The sequence below is a fragment of the Engraulis encrasicolus genome, chromosome 21, assembly GCF_034702125.1.
Source record: "Engraulis encrasicolus isolate BLACKSEA-1 chromosome 21, IST_EnEncr_1.0, whole genome shotgun sequence".
NCBI classification, from domain to species: Eukaryota; Metazoa; Chordata; class Actinopteri; order Clupeiformes; family Engraulidae; genus Engraulis; species Engraulis encrasicolus.
The window spans coordinates 12,486,035-12,503,620 of record NC_085877.1 but is presented as its reverse complement, the minus strand read 5'-3'; the positions used below and the strand labels follow the sequence as shown (position 1 = coordinate 12,503,620).

General features: G+C 43.8%; 1 protein-coding gene across 2 annotated transcripts in view; it reads left to right on the top strand.

Annotated features, from left to right (window-relative positions):
- aopep (aminopeptidase O (putative)) overlaps window positions 1-17,586 on the top strand; it is a 131,669-nt gene that overhangs the window by 106,131 nt on the left and 7,952 nt on the right. For both annotated transcript variants that reach the window (XM_063186207.1, XM_063186206.1), the window contains exons 15-16: window positions 9,518-9,604; window positions 14,965-15,148. In XM_063186207.1, coding sequence (XP_063042277.1) covers window positions 9,518-9,604; window positions 14,965-15,105 — 228 coding nt within the window. In that variant the 3' untranslated portion in view covers window positions 15,106-15,148. The remainder of the gene's footprint in view (window positions 1-9,517; window positions 9,605-14,964; window positions 15,149-17,586) is intronic.

Below are 17,586 nucleotides of genomic sequence, written 5' to 3'. Positions count from 1 at the left end.
TGCTCTATATATTATGGCCCCAGTTATAAACCTCCGGCACACATGGAGTGAAATTAAAAGTGATAATCTGGGTGGATTATGTGTACTAATTGTACATTAATGGATGGGATTTTGATGCAAAAAACTATACAGCAGTTATGTAATTAAAAAAGAATCCTACTATTGTGGTTTGGTGTAATGATCGCCACATCAAGCGAGATGACAAGTTTGCATGACATGGTAAAATGTGTCGGTTTGGTTACATGCTACTGTATGTGCTTGGAGAGGAAACGCATAGGTTTATAGAGGCCGAAATGGTGAAAGAATACTAGTTTGTGGGTTTGGCAGGTGTGTGTAATTTTGAAGTGAGGAGTCCGCACACTTAACTCATTCAGTGCCAGCCATTTTCAAATTCAGACCGGGGGGTTGCCAGGCTTTTTTCAACGTTTGAGTGATTTTTCAAGAGCCATAAAAATGGAGTTCTTTGTCCATATGAACAAACATACCAGATCAACGTGTTAGGCCCCACCCCCCATACAAAAACGCAATTGACTTGATATCAAGTCTTTGGCACTGTGCCATACATTCTGAAAAGACTCGTTTTCAAGTCCATGGCACTCAAAGAGCTACAATCCTTTTTGTTTGTTCTTTTAGCAGGGTTACGTTTCAACATTTGTCTTCATCGGTGAAGACAATGGTCGAAAAGTAACCCTGCCATGGAATAAAAGAACAACAAAAAAAAACACGATTTTAAATGTGTGGACTCCTCACCCTAAAAGTACAGTCAGCCTATGTTCTCCACCTTTTCCTGGGATGTGAACAATCTTCACCTTCAACTTTGACAGGTATGTGCACTGCTAAAATGCAAAGCACTACCTCACAGGCATCTTCTGTTGTTTTAGTTTTAGTTTTTCTTGGCAAAGGGACCGTGAGTATGTAATACAGCTGCGTGTTAAAAATTGGGTGGAATTCTCTTCTGAGGAAATCACTGCAGTTAAAGCAACGTGTACCAACAACTGGCTTGTTGTAGCTGCACAAGTTTCAGCAGCTTAAGTCATTTGAATTTCGCACCCTTTACCAAACGTATGGAATTAGTTTATAAATAGATCAAACTATGCCAGAAAATCATAGTGACATGATTGATTTATGTGAATTAAAATACACTGTTATAATACGATCATTTTAATACGATCATTTTAATTACAAAAGCTACAGAGTTTGTTTTTGAAAAAGGCCAAACCATGTATGTGTGGGTCATATTCAACATACACGTGTGTGTGTGTGTGTGTGTGTGTGTGTGTGTGTGTGTGTGTGTGTGTGTGTGTGTGTGTGTGTGTGTGTGTGTGTGTGTGTGTGTGTGTGTGTGTGTGTGTGTGTGTGTGTGTGTGTGTGTGTGTGTGTGTGAGAGAGAGAGAGAGTGAGAGAGAGAGAGAGACAGACAGACAGACAGACAGAGAGAGAGAGAATCTGTGTTTGTGTCTATGTGCATGCACATGCGTGCATAGCTGGTCTACACCTAAACATTGTTGATTGTGCATAACTTGTCATCACCCATTTACCTTACCAGTTCTCATGAAGATAGATGTGGTCGACATGGCATGACTTGTCCATATTTGCAAGATAAAAAACATTGACATTTGCTGTCCAATCACTATGGCCAACACGCTTATTTCAGTTTGTCCTGATCTAGAAAAACACATAAACCATATTTTAAAATACTTTTTTTGTCTTACCAAATAGTTAAAGCTCTGTTCAGTAGCTTGCTAGACAAAATGTTGTCTACGAGTTCAACGTAAGAGCCAGTTACACCAGTTAGTGCGTGCTAGCAAGCGTTTTATCTGTGTTAACATTAATTGTCGGCTACTTTTTTTACAAGGTTTTGGCATACCTTTTAAGGTATTCCGCATTTGAAGTACTAAGCGTTAACCACCCAACTATTCTATGACTATTTAAAAATGGGTCTCATATTACTTTTTGTAATCATCCTCTCAAAATGCTAATATTGACATTCCTAGGTGTAGGCTATTGAGCAACCAAGTACACTAATTCCTGAAAAACAGAAGTAATCTGTGTAGTGTTTCTCAATGGAGTTGAAAAGTTTAGTTATTTCTTTTTTTAATCTGACAACTTCAAACATTCTCCTCTTTAAAATGCCCTGTATTTTTTTCTTTCCACTTTCTTGTGGTATGTGTGTTTGTTTGTGGTTATGTGTCTGGATATGAGTGTGTCTGTGTGTGCACATGCAGGGAAGAGGTGCATGCGTGCGTGCGTGCGTGCGTGCGTGCGTGCGTGCGTGTGTGTGTGTGTGTGTGCCTGCACGAGGGGTGGGTTGTCCTCAAATGCCCTTTTTTCCTATCCTGGTTCCATCACGGGTAAAAGCAGCAACATGTGCAACTACTCTCATCCCTGTGTGTGTGTGTGTGTGTGTGTGCGTGTGCGTGTGTGTGCGCGCGCGTCTGTGTGCGTCTGTGTGTGTCTGTGTGTGTGTGTGCGTCTGTATGTGCGTGTGTTTTTGTGCCTGTGTGTGGCACCCCTAACTTGTTTTTGTTTCATCTTGTTCCACCCGTGGGTAGTATGGTGCGGTGGGGCGGGTGGGGCGGCTGCCAAGCGCCCGTGTGCCCTCCATCTCACACCAGCCTCCAGGGGCAGGAATTTAAGAGTGGGTGGAGAGGAAAGGAGGAGGGGTAGTGGAGGAATGGAGGAGAGCAGACGGAGGGGTTAGAGGAGAAGAGAGAAAAAGAAAAGAGAGGGGAAGGAGAGGAAACAGGAGGGCTAGAGTAGAAGAGAAGAGAGGAAAGCAGGAGTGGAGCAGAGAGGGGGGTTGAGGAGAGGAAAGGTGGAGTGGACGAGATGGGGAGTTAGAGGAGGGGTGAGGAAAGGAGGAGTGCAGGAGAGGAGAACAGACAGAAATGTTAGAAGAGTGGAGATGAAGAGTAATTAACTCAAGCACAATAATCTCACATTAAAGAGAGAGAGAGAAGAGGAAAACAAGGTGGAGAGGAGGCAGGAGAGGATGAGAGAGAAGAAGTGTAGTTAGCCCAAATACTATAATCTCACATGAAGGAAGGCAGGATGAAAAAAATCAGACAGAGGAGAGAGAGAGAGAGCTTCAGCAGCAGAGGAGTAATCCTGTCAAGAAAGGACGGAAGAGAGCAAGCGTACATGTAAATAATAGTTAAGTTTTGTTGCTGTTTTCTTCACCCTCTTCCCTTCCTTCTTCCTTCCTTCATAGTCCCCTTTTGTGTGGTTAGAACTCTGACATTTTTTGGCCGCAATTTCCAAAAGCCCAATGGGAATCCCACAAAACAACAAGGATGTTTTTTTCCCCTTCGTCTTTGACAAGATATGACCAAAAAAAACGTATATCTAAACACAGATGCTTTTGGAGGTGACATTGATTGATGGGGAAGCAGGGTTTTTTTTTGTTTTGTTCTGTTTTGTTTTGTTTGGAGAGGCGTCTTTTTTAGTAAACAGAGAGATGTCCTCTTGTGGCTGGCTGCAGTGTGTAAAATCTGCTGTTGTTTCTCCCAATGATGTCTTGAGGTTACAGTACGTGTGGTTGCTGGATAGGTCCCACATAATTTAGCCCTTTTAGAAGGATCCTGGTGGCCATTGTTGACAAATTTATATCCTTTGGTTCTTGGGATTTTTTTGTGTGTGTTTGTTTGTCTGTGCGTGCGTGTGTGTGTGCGGGTGTGCGGACGGGTGTGTGTGTCTACACACTATATTCATTCATAATGTCTACTCCAGTTTTGGTATCGGATAAAATCTTCTGTGGACAAACTAATTTCACAGTAAAATGACCAAATAATCTGCTTTTAAACTGCAGACAGAATAGTATTGTCATCAAGTATCTCAAATCTCCCTTGTCCAGATGGGACGCAGTATCCCTTTGAAGAACACAAAAATGCAGAACCAAAAGCCAAGACCATGAATAGGCTACTCTGCTACAAAGCAAGACATGTTTTCTAAATATATATATCTCAAAGGTGCACTGTGTAGGATGGTGGCCAGAGTAGGTATTGCAACTGTGCTGCCGTCGCAAGAGAAATGCTGCAATTGTGAATAGTGTACAGGTGCTTTTTTGAAAAGGTGCTGGGGACAAGCTAGATCGACCACAAAAGTGGTATGGACATGTCCCCACCATTCACACCTAAAATGACACCTATGTCTTGCTCACATCAACTTTGAGAACTCCTTTGCTGGTTCTCCAACTCCATGGTTGACTCTCCCAATTCACCCAGCCCACCCAGTCCACCAGCCTCCCAGTTTTGAAGCTGGAGTTGGAGGAGGAGGAGTTGAGAGTCTTGGAGGGTTCAGCCAAGGCCCAGCAGCACACACTAATGTTTATTTATGCGAGAGTAAATAAGCCATGCAGCCGACGGCTAGTATCCGCGGCACATTACGGAGAAATTGCGCTCGCCATCAGAGAGCTAATGGAGGGGAACAAACGCGGCTTCTCTCTCTCTCTCTCTCTCTCTCTCTCTCTCTCTCTCTCTCTCTCTCTTTCTCTCTCTCTCTCTCTTCATTACTACTCGAAAATATTGGACCCACTTCACGCCATTACAACAGAGAAACACATTCTCTCCCTCTCTCTGTCTCTTTCTCTCTTCGTTACTACTTCGTTACCCACTTCACACCACTATAACAGAGAAACAAACTCTCTCTCTCTCTCTCTCTCTCTCTCTCTCTCTCTCTCTCTCTCTCTCTCTCTCTCTCTCTCTCTCTCTCTCTCTCCCTTTCTTTCCACACCACAACACAGGTATCCACGGACACCATTACAGCTGAGAGAAACAGAGGCCCCCACAAAAAAAAATGGATCCTCCTTGCTCATCACAAAAGAGCAGGAAACCATCTGTGACCAACCCCCCCATAATGCATTGCTGACCGAGACAGGAGACACTCCATAACCTTTATGTTCTACAGAGAGGCCTTATCGCCAGGGCCAGGGGCCCCATGTAGTATTTTGGTCTGGGAAATGACATTAGCCCTAAAGTTTAGGAATGAGTGGAGCAGGTGGGGAGACGGCTAAGTGGTCTCTAATGTACAGTCGTATTAGAGTACACTGCACTGACCACGGTCATTGTATCTTTTGCCTGAAGTGAGAAGAGGAGTGGAATTTCAAAAATGAGCTAAGTAATACCAAAAAGTTAGTAGTACATTTACTTTTCGGCCAAGTCATTATGACAGACAAAGTCTGTAAAAGGAAGAAAAATTGTAAAGGGGGGAGGAGGGACTTTAAACTCAACAATGTGTGAATTGATAAGAGACACTTTAGGCCAGATGCTGGTAAACAGAAAGATGGCTAAACTCTGCATATCCTTATATTATAAGGCGAGTAAAAGCTGTTTTGGTTTTTGTCCTTCCAAAAGTCGCCCTTCCATGTGTCTGAAAGGCATGAGGCAAGTCATTTCACAACTAGAGTGAACTGCTGAAGGGGACAGAATTATTCTGAGTCATTGCCACTCATGAGTGGCCCCAACTGGAGAAGCCATCAGAGGGGGACAAAGGGGTCAGTTGCCCGGGGTCAGGGAGAGAGGGGACCTACAATTGGGTCCTCATTACATTGAATGTATTGGGGTGATGGGGCAACCTTCAGATGACTTTGTCCTGGGCCCTGAAAAAAAGCTGTCATCGGGCCTTGGCCTCCAACACATGCCGTCCCCTGACAAGGTGGAGCAGGAGCTGGGTATGGAGCATTAGGGAGCGTGGGATAGAGGAGGTAGAACAAGGGAGGAGGAGGGAGGTGATGGAAGGAGGAGAGGGACGGGGGTTAACGAGGGAGGTGTGAGAGACGTGTCGTGAAGAGAAGGAGAGTGGGAGGTGAGGGAGAGAAGGTAATTACAGAGAGAAGGACGAAGAGAGGGGAAGCTAAGGAGAGAGAGAGGTGAAGGAGAAGAAGAGAGGGATGGGAGAGAGTTAAGGGAAGGAAGAGAGGACAGCGATGAGAGAGAAAGAGGTGGGGGAGGTAAGAGAGGGAGGTAAAAAAAATTGATGGAGAGAGAGAGGAAGGTGGGGGTTGAAAGGGAGAAGAGAGGAATGTGAAGAAGTTGAGAGTGAAAAAGAGAAAGGAAGATGATAGAGAGGTAAAGAGAATGAAAAAGAGGAGGAAAGAACAAGAGAGAGAGGCGAGAGAGGAGAAGATTAAGGAGAGAGAGAAGAGGGAAGTGACAGTGGGAGAGGGAGAGAGACAATGAGCGAGGGAAACGGGGGAAAGAACAAACGTCACAAACGCGAGAGAGAAGAGAAGAGACGAGACAAGAAGAGAAGAGAAGAGAAATAGAAGAGTGGAGAAGAGAAGAGAGGAGACGAGACAAGAAGAGAGGAGAAGAGAAAAGAAGAGAAGAGTGGAGAAGAGAAGAGAGGAGACGAGACAAGAAGATAGGAGAAAAGAAGAGAAGAGTGGAGAAGAGAAGAGAGGAGATGAGACAAGAAGAGAGGAGAAGAGAAAAAGAAGAGAAGAGTGGAGAAGAGAAGAGAGGAGACGAGACAAGAAGAGAGGAGAAGAGAAAAGAAGAGAAGAGTGGAGAAGAGAAGAGAGGAGACGAGACAAGAGGAGAAGAGAAGAGAAGAGTGGAGAAGAGAAGAGAGGAGAAGAGACAAGAAGAGAGGAGAAGAGAAGAGAGGAGGGTGGTGAGGCTGCATATAGTACTGTAGGAGGAGCGTATGATGTGAGGGGCAGCACATTACTGGAACTAGAGGCGTGGTGTCAGGGAGTTCAGCTCCACACCACAACGCCACAGGGAGCACTACACTGATGGAACAGGCCTGGGGCCTCATGTACGAAGACTTCCATAGACTTCCTCTTGAAATCGTATGTGGAAATCTGAAAAAAGATACATGTGCACCTGCAATTTATTCATTTCAATTATGCATTATATATTTATTGCAATTTATTTATTTCATGCTTATTCACGTGGTACTGTATGTCCAATTTCACTTGAAATTTAGTACCGTACATGTGCACGTTTGTCATGTTAAGTCAGTCTTAGTACATCTGAGCATTTGTCTGAAAAGTTTCTAGTTTTGTACATGAGGCCCCTAGACTAGTAATCTGGCTGGCATATAAGGACATTTCAGTAACTCTTTAGTTTAGGGATACATCTATTAGCACTAATACATCCAATGTTAATGCCTGCATAAGTAACTTGTAAGGCATGTACTAAGCAAATGCTAAGGCCTACTAGGTCCTTACTAAGGTTAAATTGGTAATAAATCCCTTATTGTGCATGAACAAGACATTTGCTAATAAAAATCTAACAAATGTTTGATTTTGCTTTGCACATGCCTTACTTATACATGCACATTGTATGTATTAGTGCTAATAGATGTATCCCTAAAATAAAGTGTTACCGAAATTTCTTGGTGGGCCAACAGTCATCAGGGGGGCGATGCGTTAAAAGAACACTGTGCAGGAAATGATCAAAAAAGGTACTGCAACTATGCTGCTCATTGAAACTGGGCTGCCTATTGCCAAATTTGATCTTTTCATGAAAGTTTACAAAGTAATAAACAAATATTTTCTTGTATGGTCCAAGTAGAGTCATTTTTGCAGCTAAAAATGGCTATTTTTGGACATTCAAAATGGCGGACCATGGAGAAGATCATGTATGAAAGGTGCAATTTTTCCAGTCATAATGAATACTTAGAATTTGATGGTGGTGGTAAGTATTCATGAAAAAGGTAACATTAGTGAATGGGCAGCATGAATTCTGGAAATAATCAACTAAAAATTTCACACAGTGTCCCTTTAAAAAAAATCCCCTTAACGACCAGCCCACAATTCAAAGTATTCATTATAATGTGACTGGAAAACTTGCACTTTATACTGTACATGGATCTTCTCCATGTCTGCCATTTTGAATTTTCAGGAAGAGACATTTTTAGCTGCATAACATAACATACTGTGGTCATACTAGTAAATATTAGTTTATTTAGTACATATTCATGAAAAGATCAAATTTGCCAGTAGGCAGCACAGTTTCAATGAGCAGTATAGCTGCAATACCCATACCCAGGCTGTTGTTTGGCCCTAGCTGTACTGTAAAGGGTTGCAAAGAGATGTGACTCCCCTTTCCCTGTTGGGCTTTTGTGCGGGAGGAGAGAAAAATGTGGTCCTGCTGTGTGTTCAGGAATACCTCCAGAGGTTTTTTTGGTTCAAACAAAAAGTACCGTCCAGCCGACTGATAGCCATCATAGAAGGCAGTGGAGACTCAACAATGCAACGTCTTTGTACAAATTCCATGCAACATTGGTGTTAGCAGACTTAAGCAGCCACACAATGACATTGGGTCAACTCCCTGGCAGCAAAAGTAAAAAGATTGAAAACGTATTCAGACTCGGCTGGCATGGCTCTCTGATTTGCTGGCAAACTGACAGGAGAACTTATATAAAAGGCAATACAAGAAAGTCCCTCCACATAACTTTCTATCCCATTTCACAAATTGTGAAAGTTTTTTTTCTTTTCTCTTTTTCTTTTTCTTTGGTTCAGACAGAACTGTGCGTAACTACACTCTATGGCTTCATCTGGAGTTGGTTTGTGGTAACCCCTCACAGTAAAAAGCAAAGCGGGAAAAAATAGCGACGGACGACAGCCCTTTGCATTTCTCAGAGGTCAGGACTCTAGGAATGGAATGGCCAAGGCTGACAATGGACCCAGACAATAGTGGGGAGGGAGAGAGAGAGATAATGAGAGAGAGACTGAGATGAGAGGGATGGAAAGAGCGAGAAAAAAGTATGGACAGATATAAAGAGCAAGAACGATGGAGAAAAAGAAGGAAGGCAGAGAAGTAAGTAAGGAGAAAGAGATTAAGAAGGGGTGAGAGAAAAGGATAGAGAGAGATAAAGAAAGACAGACAGAGAGAGAGAAAGAGAGAAGGATGGAGTGAAAGAGAGGGATGGTGTCGGAGGTCTGAGGAGCGCGAGTGTGTGGGTGGGGTAGTTAGGGTCAAGGCAGAGGCAGGCTCTGATGTTCTCACTCCGGTGGGGGCCCCCGCTGGCACAACAGTGGCCCTCATTGATGCCCCCATAGCCAAACAAGCCCCCAAGGCCCAGTCCACACCGCCATGCTCATGGTCATCTGACCAGCTCGGCCCACCAATGGCTCTGCAAGGCTCCCTCTCTCTCTGCCAGTGGAGCTGCTAGGACACACACACACATAAACAGACACACGCACGCAAATGTGTAAACGCACACACACACACACAAACGCACACACGCGCGCACACACACAAACAAACGCACACACACACATGCAGACGCACACAAATGCACACGCACACACACACACATTCTTCCTCGCATCGCTTCAATTGAGCGGCTGTTTTCTGTCCTGGTTGGTGGTGGCGGCTGCTGCTGCTGTTGCTGACCTGCTTTGACTCTGCAGTGAGATGAAGAAGCAGCAGGAGAGGAAAGAAAGAAAGATGGCTGCCGTGCCGTGCCGCTTCGACTTCAGATAAAAGCAACAAAGATGGATGGATAACCGATGTTTGACGGTCTCTGTTTTCTTTCTTTTTTTCTTTTCTTCTTTGCCGTTTAGGTCAAACATCGCTGGTGTGAGCTGGTGGTCAAGCACAAATACGCCGCGGCCTACAGGGATGTGGAGGACTTCCTTATTCACGACCAGGTACTGTAAACGACACACACACACACACGCACACACACATTCAGTACATTCACACAGACATACAGCACATACAGTACGCACATGTACTGTGTGTACACACAAAGGCATGCAGACCCACACCCACGCATTCATACAGCAAATCCACACAAAGACATGCAGTACACACACGGGCACATACGCACGCAGTATAAACACACAGGCACATACACACACAGACATGCGCACCCACGCCCACACATTCATACAGTACATTCACACAGAGACATACAGTACGGGCAGTGTTGGTGATGGTGGGTGATGAGTGTAGCTCATAATCTTTTTATCTGTTCTTTCTGTTCTTTTCTGTTCTTTCCTTTCTGTATTTTCTTTTCATGTCCATTTTCTCTCCCTTCCATGTCCTGTACACGCACACGCACACACACACACCCACATGCACGTAGTACATTCACACAGATGTACAGTACATTCAATATACGGTACACACATACACATACATGCTCAAATATGCCTACACAATTACACATGCACTGTATATGCGTTCATGTTAAGATAATATACACAGACATACAACTCTCTCTTGCACACTCCCCTCTCTTAAACCCACGCCCTCACATTCACACAAAAAGACATTGCTCAATACAGCACATAGCCTATATACACAGGCACACACCGGGTCACACGCAGACATGCAAAACCCACACCCATGAACAAAAGATTCAAACAAGCATTCACACAAAAGACATGCATACACAGACATGTAAACTCTCAAACGCAGACACAATCACGCCCACTCATTCCTACATGCATTCATGACAAGTTCACAGGCACTCAGACAAAGATTCTGACAGACATATGCAGAGACACAGGCACACAAACCAAATCTCTCTCTCTCTCTCTCTCTCTCTCTCTCTCTCTCTCTCTCTCTCTCTCTCTCTCTCTCTCTCTCTCTCTCTCTCTCTCTCTCTCTCTCCCTCCCCTCTCTCTCTCCATCTCTCTTTACCACTCTTCGCCACATTAAGCATTCATGCATACGTACATTGACACGATCGTTCTCTCACACAAGCTCTCAGCTGTGAGCATACGGTTATTTGTTTGTGCGTATGAGTAAACAATCATGATTGAAATCTATCTAAACACACGTGAAAACAATTTAAAAAAACAAGTGAGCACAGATGTCAGTCTGAGAAGCTTGAATAGGCAAATTGAAGTAGTCAGTCAACGTGTGATGAATACGAATGTTTCAGCGCTGTGTGCATCAGATTCAGTTATCCACAGGATGCAGAAAGAACAAGGATCTTTTCAGGATATCGAAATCTTTCCAAAAGACAAATGACTAAAAACCAGACTGAAAGACAGAAAACCAGACTGTTGAACAATGTTTTTTTTTGTTCTTTTCCTTTGCACTTCTTTTCTCTCATTGAAAAATCAAAAAACACATTAGAGCTTCCAGACAGAAAGCCAATGCTTTTGAGAAATGTTTTTGCTTCTTTTCTTAGATTTCCTTCTATTTTCTTCTTTTTTCTTTCGTTCACTGAGTTCAGAGAGACTGCACTAACAAAGCCACCTATTAGTTTGTACAGGGCTGGACTGGGACAAAAAAAAAACAGGCTCGGCATTCTTGTCCAAGACCGGTCCGCTAGGCATGGAGAGAGCCTGTGGCAATATTTGTAGTCATCTATTACGAGCTATCCTGACCACAACAGGCAAAATGAACATTTAAATCTGACTCGGACAGGTCAGCTGTAGCAGTATGAGGATTACTACCACTACATTTAGTGGAGGACCAGGCCAAAATAATCAATAGTCCACCGGGTAAATGCCCTGTATGCCATCTGGCCAATCCAGCCATGAGTTTGTCGAAAGGGGAGGGAATCAAGGATGGCGCCTGTGTCATGTCTCATGTCTCCCACACACAACACAACAGCACTCCCCTCCGCAGTACAGCAGACGCCAGTGAGTGTGTGTGTGTCCGTGTGTGCAGGTGTGCGTGACTGAGGGAGCTGAGCTGCTAGATAGTTAAACACGCCCCTGAGAGCGGAATGTTCCTCAGACTCATAAATTAACGTCTACAAATCTTGGATAATAGAGCAGGGCTTTGTAAGGTAGCACTAACAGGAAGCTGTATCAGTGCTAATTTATTTTAACGACCCTTGATACGAAATGTAGTGCACATGTAAAAACATACAGTACAATGCAGTGACATGAGATGAAGTTGTTGGCAACAGGAGTTGTGTTTGAAACTTGAAGACGTTTCATCTTTCATCCAAATGAATTTTTCAGTTCACTGAGGTGCTCGTACTCCTAACCTTAACACAAGGTCATTTGACTACCGTATCATGACTGACATGAATAAGAATCTTCAAAGATATAGTGTAATGTACTACACTAATGGTGCCTTCGAGACCCAATCCAAACCAGGAGATCACATTTCTCCTACCTGCATACAGTGCCCTCCATAATTATTGGCACCCCTGGTTGAGATGTGTTAAAAGCCTTAAAATAAATTCAGTGTTTATTGCAGAAGAATACTGTCACACTGAAAATTGTAGAAAAATGTAGCCTTCAACTCAAATGAATTGTAAGAAAATAAAAAAATCCCTGGCTAAAAAATAATTATTTTTCATTAAATCACCTGTTCCACAATTATTGGCACCCTTAACAATTCCCAGGAAATAAATATAATTGAAGCATTTCTGTCATTTCTACAGTAGTTTACAAAGTTTACCAGAGTATGTAGGAACATTTAATTAGTAATTCATCACTTCCTGTTTCCCTGGGGTATAAATATGACGTGACACCGAGGCCATTTCTCTTATCCACTCTTAAACATGGGAAAGACAAAGGAACACAGCATACAAGTGAGGCAGATGTGCGTCGACCTTCACAGGTCAGGCAGAGGCTACAAGAAGATTGCCACTCAACTGCAGCTGCCCATATCCACTGTGAGAGGAATAATTAAGAAGTTCAAAACAACTGGAACAGTGGTAAACAAGCCTGGACGAGGACCCAAGTTTATTTTGCCACCACGCACAGTGATGAGGATGGTAAGAGAAATCAAAAGATCTCCAAAGCTCACTGTTACAGAATTACAACAAATGGTAGCATCCTGGGGTCACAAAGTCTCCAAATCAACCATCAGGCGCTGTCTACAAGCCAACAAGCTGTTTGGGAGGCATGCACGGAGAAAACCTTTCCTCAATCACAATCATAAACGCAAGCGTCTGGAGTTCGCCAAGAGGTATTGGGGCTTCAACTGGGACCGTGTGCTTTGGTCAGATGAGACCAAGATTGAGCTTTTTGGCAACAAACACTCTAAGTGGGTCTGGCATACCACGAAAGATGCGCATGCTGAAAAGCACCTCATACCCACTGTGAAGTATGGGGGTGGGTCAGTGATGCTGTGGGGCTGTTTCGCTTCCAAAGGCCCTGGGAACCTTGTTAGGGTGCATGGCATCATGAATGCTTTGAAATACCAGGACATTTTAAATCAAAATCTGTTGCCCTCTGCCCGAAAGCTGAAGCTGGGTCGTCACTGGGTCTTTCAGCAAGACAATTACCCTAAACATATGGCCAAATCTACACAGAAATGGTTCACCAGACACAAAATCAAGCTCCTCCCTTGGCCATCTCAGTCCCCTGACCTCAACCCCATTGAGAACCTGTGGGGTGAGTTGAAGAGGAGAGTACAGAGGAGAGGACCCAGGTCTCTGGATGATTTAGAGAGATTCTGCAAAGAGGAATGGCTGAAGATCCCTCTTTCTGTCTTTTCCCATCTTGTGAAACATTATAGGAGAAGATTAGGTGCTGTTTTGTTGGCAAAAGGGGGTTGTACAAAATATTAACACCAGGGGTGCTAATAATTGTGACACACATTATTTGATGTCAAATAATTATTTCTTTATGTGGGATTTTTTCCCCACTGATTAAATGCACTTGTATTGAAGGTTGGATTTTTCTCTTTTTTCCATTAAGGTCCCATATTATTTAGAAAAAAATAATAATAATTGGAAGCTAAAAAACACATCTCAGCCAGGGGTGCCAATAATTATGGAGGGCACTGTATATCAGCTCCTGTTCCAGGCAGTTGAAATGGGAGTTCCGCCATGGATTAACTGACTTTAGTGAGATGTTATGATATGAGCCAAAAGATCCTTAATAGCTATTATTTCTGACATATGTTACATTTACTGTATGAAACAATATCATTATCATATCAGCTATAACATGACAAAGATGTGGAGTTACAATGACTGTGCCTGGAACAACCGCACACGAGAGAAATAAAGTTTCACTTATTTATTGACATTTTTCATCACGGCCAGCTCCAGCGGGAGTTTTCCCAACTTCGCTAGTAGGAGGTTCACTTCGACTGGCATTCCAGAGCATTTGTCATAGTAGGAGGTGTGATAAGTGCGATCTCCTACTACGGTAGTTTGGTTTGGATCTGGAATGCATGAAACTGCTTGTATTCAACATACATGGACAATCTAATCCTAACCCCTATGCACCAGAATTAAGTATATGATTGTACAATGTGTTGCACTCATTCTCAAACTGTATCATAATGTATACAGTATGTAGGCTTACGTGTATATGCACAGTAACAGGTATCATGTAATGGTAATGGTAATCTTTGGTCCAAAAAAGTTTTGGTATTTACCTTCAAAAAGTACTGTTGAAATGCAGCACTATAGAGGTGTTACTTAAAAGTCCCAGTTCTCTAAAGTTCAAAATGAAGAAGTGTCAGTAATATATAGTCCATACTTAAAGCACTGATCTTACTATATAGTCCATACTTAAAGCACTGACCTCACTAATGTTTTAGAAGGTAACACAGAGGTGTCGATGCTCTGAGGGTCTCATTTTCTTTTTAATAAGAGATTACTGGCACAACTACAAAGGACTATACATAGGCCTACAGATGCCAAAATATTTTTGTGTGGGAAATAGATTTGCCTCAGTGTGGATTTTGCAACCTCTAATTCCTCAAGAGCAGTAAATCAGAGGCTACTGAGCAAGACTAAAATGTGTCAACAGCAATCCTCATTAATAGAGTAAGGAGGCTCAAATGTGTGCCCACACAATGTGCGGCTTATAAGTACAAGATCAATCCACACAATATTGCTAATGGGCTATGATCTCACATTGAGATATGAGGTGTTAATGCACTTGGGAAGTTTGTGAGTTATTGCCATAGCCGTCATTGTATGGTGTTTTCTATCTGAAAATGTGTTGTTGGTGTGATTTTTGGGGAAGGGTTTATGGTCCTGCGGCAGTATAATAATGCTGTGTGTGCGTGTGTGTGTGCGTGCATGCGTGCGTGCGTGCGTGCATGCGTTTGTTCCTTGGTGTCCATGCAGGCCATGGGTGTGTACCTGTACGGGGAGCTGATGGTGCATGAGGACAGCCGTCAGCAGGCTCTGGCCCGCCGCTGCTTCCAGGCGACCAGGGAGCACATGGACCCCTCCGCCCTCTCCGTGGTGTCCGACATGATCCTTTGACCCAACCAAGAGGAGCACTTCCATCCTCACCTGGGCACGACAGGTGATGCCTCTAGTACTGACATACTTAGCATGGGCACAGATGAAGTACAACAGAGGCACTCTATGGCCTTGTATACAATAACACTGCAAGCTAGAATTTGGTTCACACCAAATAGAAGGCAAAGGTTCACTAACCAGTTTGTATGTGAAGGTACGTGGGGTTCCAATTGCATAACGTGTGCTACATTATCAAGAAGGCACACATGCAGGCGAGCAACCTGTGTGGTCTTGTCAATTGTGAAATTGTAAATGATACAATACCTTTTGGGTCGATGTGTTTCGTAATCTTGCATATCATTGGAGACATCCTTAGTGGAGGTGTAGATGTGTAATGCACGTTGGATACAGTAATATCCTGGCTTACCTCAACCAGATTTTTTTTGATTTTCAAACAGCTTTGATTTGTTTGAAAGCAGGCCCAATGACCAAAAATGCACACCGACTGTATCCATGCACCAGGAAGCAAACGATATGAAGGAGACACATTGTCTTGTAGATGTCACCAGTGGAAGTCTATGCAATTGCATGTGTTGTGCTACATAATAAAACAACAAGATGTCCTTTGCATTTCTGCAGTTCATTCCCACAGAAAGTAGTTTTCAGCATTTTTGGTGTTTTTTCAAGACCCACAGACAATGCAATTCTATACTAATGTCAACACCACAACACATAGAAAAACAAAATTGACCCGCTGAAGTATCATTGGCACTGACCATTAAGATCCGAAATGACGCACTTAACCATCATTGGCATCAAGTGAGTTTAAACAAGAAAAAAAGAGAATGTGATAGATTGAGCGAATGAGAGAGAAAGACAGGGGGAGAGAGAGAGAGAGAGAGAGAGAGAGAGAGAGAGAGAGAGAGAGAGAGAAAGAGTGAAGAAAGAGAGCTGAGGGCCTCAGGTCAGTCAGGTGGTGGGCCTTTTGTTGGGCGGCTAAAAGGCTGTCCCGTGGTGCCCATACCAGAGCAGGGCTGGAGGGCGCGATGGGAGGTGGGGGAAGAGGAGGAGGAGAGGGGAAGTGTTGGAGGGCCAGGTGGGTGGTGGAGGGGGGCCAGAGGAGGAGAGGAGAGGAGGGGAGGGGAGGGCCGGAGTGCTGCTGCTAGGATGGAGGGATTAATCTGCTGTTCTTCCTGCCTTCCCACCTCCACCTCCACCTCCACCTTATGTAAGGCCAATCTGGATCAACATCAGTCCAGTGGAGCTGAGAGAGGGGGAGAGGAAGGGAAGGAGGGGGGAAAGACAGGGCTCACATACCACAGCTGATTGTGTGTGTGTGTGCATGTGCGTGTGCGTGCGTGCGTGCGTGCGTGCGTGTGTGTGTGTGTGTGTGCCTGCGTGCCTGTGTGGTATTTGTGTCTGTGTGAATAAGAGAGAAAGGGTGTGATGTGATGTGTTTGTATGCAGGAGAGCGAGAAGGAGATTGTGTGCGTGCAAGCATGTGTGTAAAATGTGAAAGTTGTTCAGTAGTACATACCGTATTTTGAGGTGGGTGGGAGGGAGGTGGTATTTGACATGGGGTTGACTTGTTGTTGGAAATGTTTTTCCTATTTTTCTGAGCGGAAGAAGTTTATTGTTTACAAACTGTGACTGACAAGAGACGGAGAGAGAGAGATAGAGAGAGGGGGAGAGAGAGAGATAGAGATAGAGATGGAACATTTCCTGTCATTGCACCAGCAAAAGCATCGCTTGCTTGCTGTCACGATGTGTTTGTACGAAGGAGTGATGGCGGAATGTGCTTTCTCAAACAGAAACGCACTCAGGAATGTCTTCCTCAAATACTGAAAAAGGCCCATAGACAGCGTCCCAAAGGAAAAAAAGGAAAAGGAATTTTGAGGTAAAAAAAAAACCCAACAGCACCAACGAACAACACAAACACAAAACCACCTCACAAAAAAGAAAACCCCATCCCATCTTATCGTACCAACCACTTGCATTCCCACTAAGGTTTTTGTTTACGTTTACTCTCTCTATTTCTCTCTCTCTCTGTTTGCCTCTCTCTCTCTCTCTCTCTCTCTCTCTCTCTTTCTAGGGACAGGGCCAATTATGAGTTGAGTGATGGTGCGTATGGGGTATGCTGTGGCCACCGTGAAGGAAAGATATATTGGCCGTGTGAAGTGGTTAGGGAGGAGAGAAAAAAAGAGAAGAGGGGGAGGGAGGAGATGGGGCAGTAGTATCTCTTTCATGTTCACACATGAACACATTTCCACCACCACCACTAATTTGGGCGCATTCATTCATTCCAGACGTAAAATGGTGCGTTTAGTGGGAGGCGAGGATTTGTGAGTAAGTGAGTGTGTGAGTGAGTGTGTGGGTGAGGAAGATAGTGTGGGATAATGTGAGCATCCATGTGTGTTTTTACATGTTTACCGTACATGAACAGTATATGTGGATGTTTGAGAGATTGAGAGAGGGACTGTGTGTGTGTGTGGTGTGTGTTTG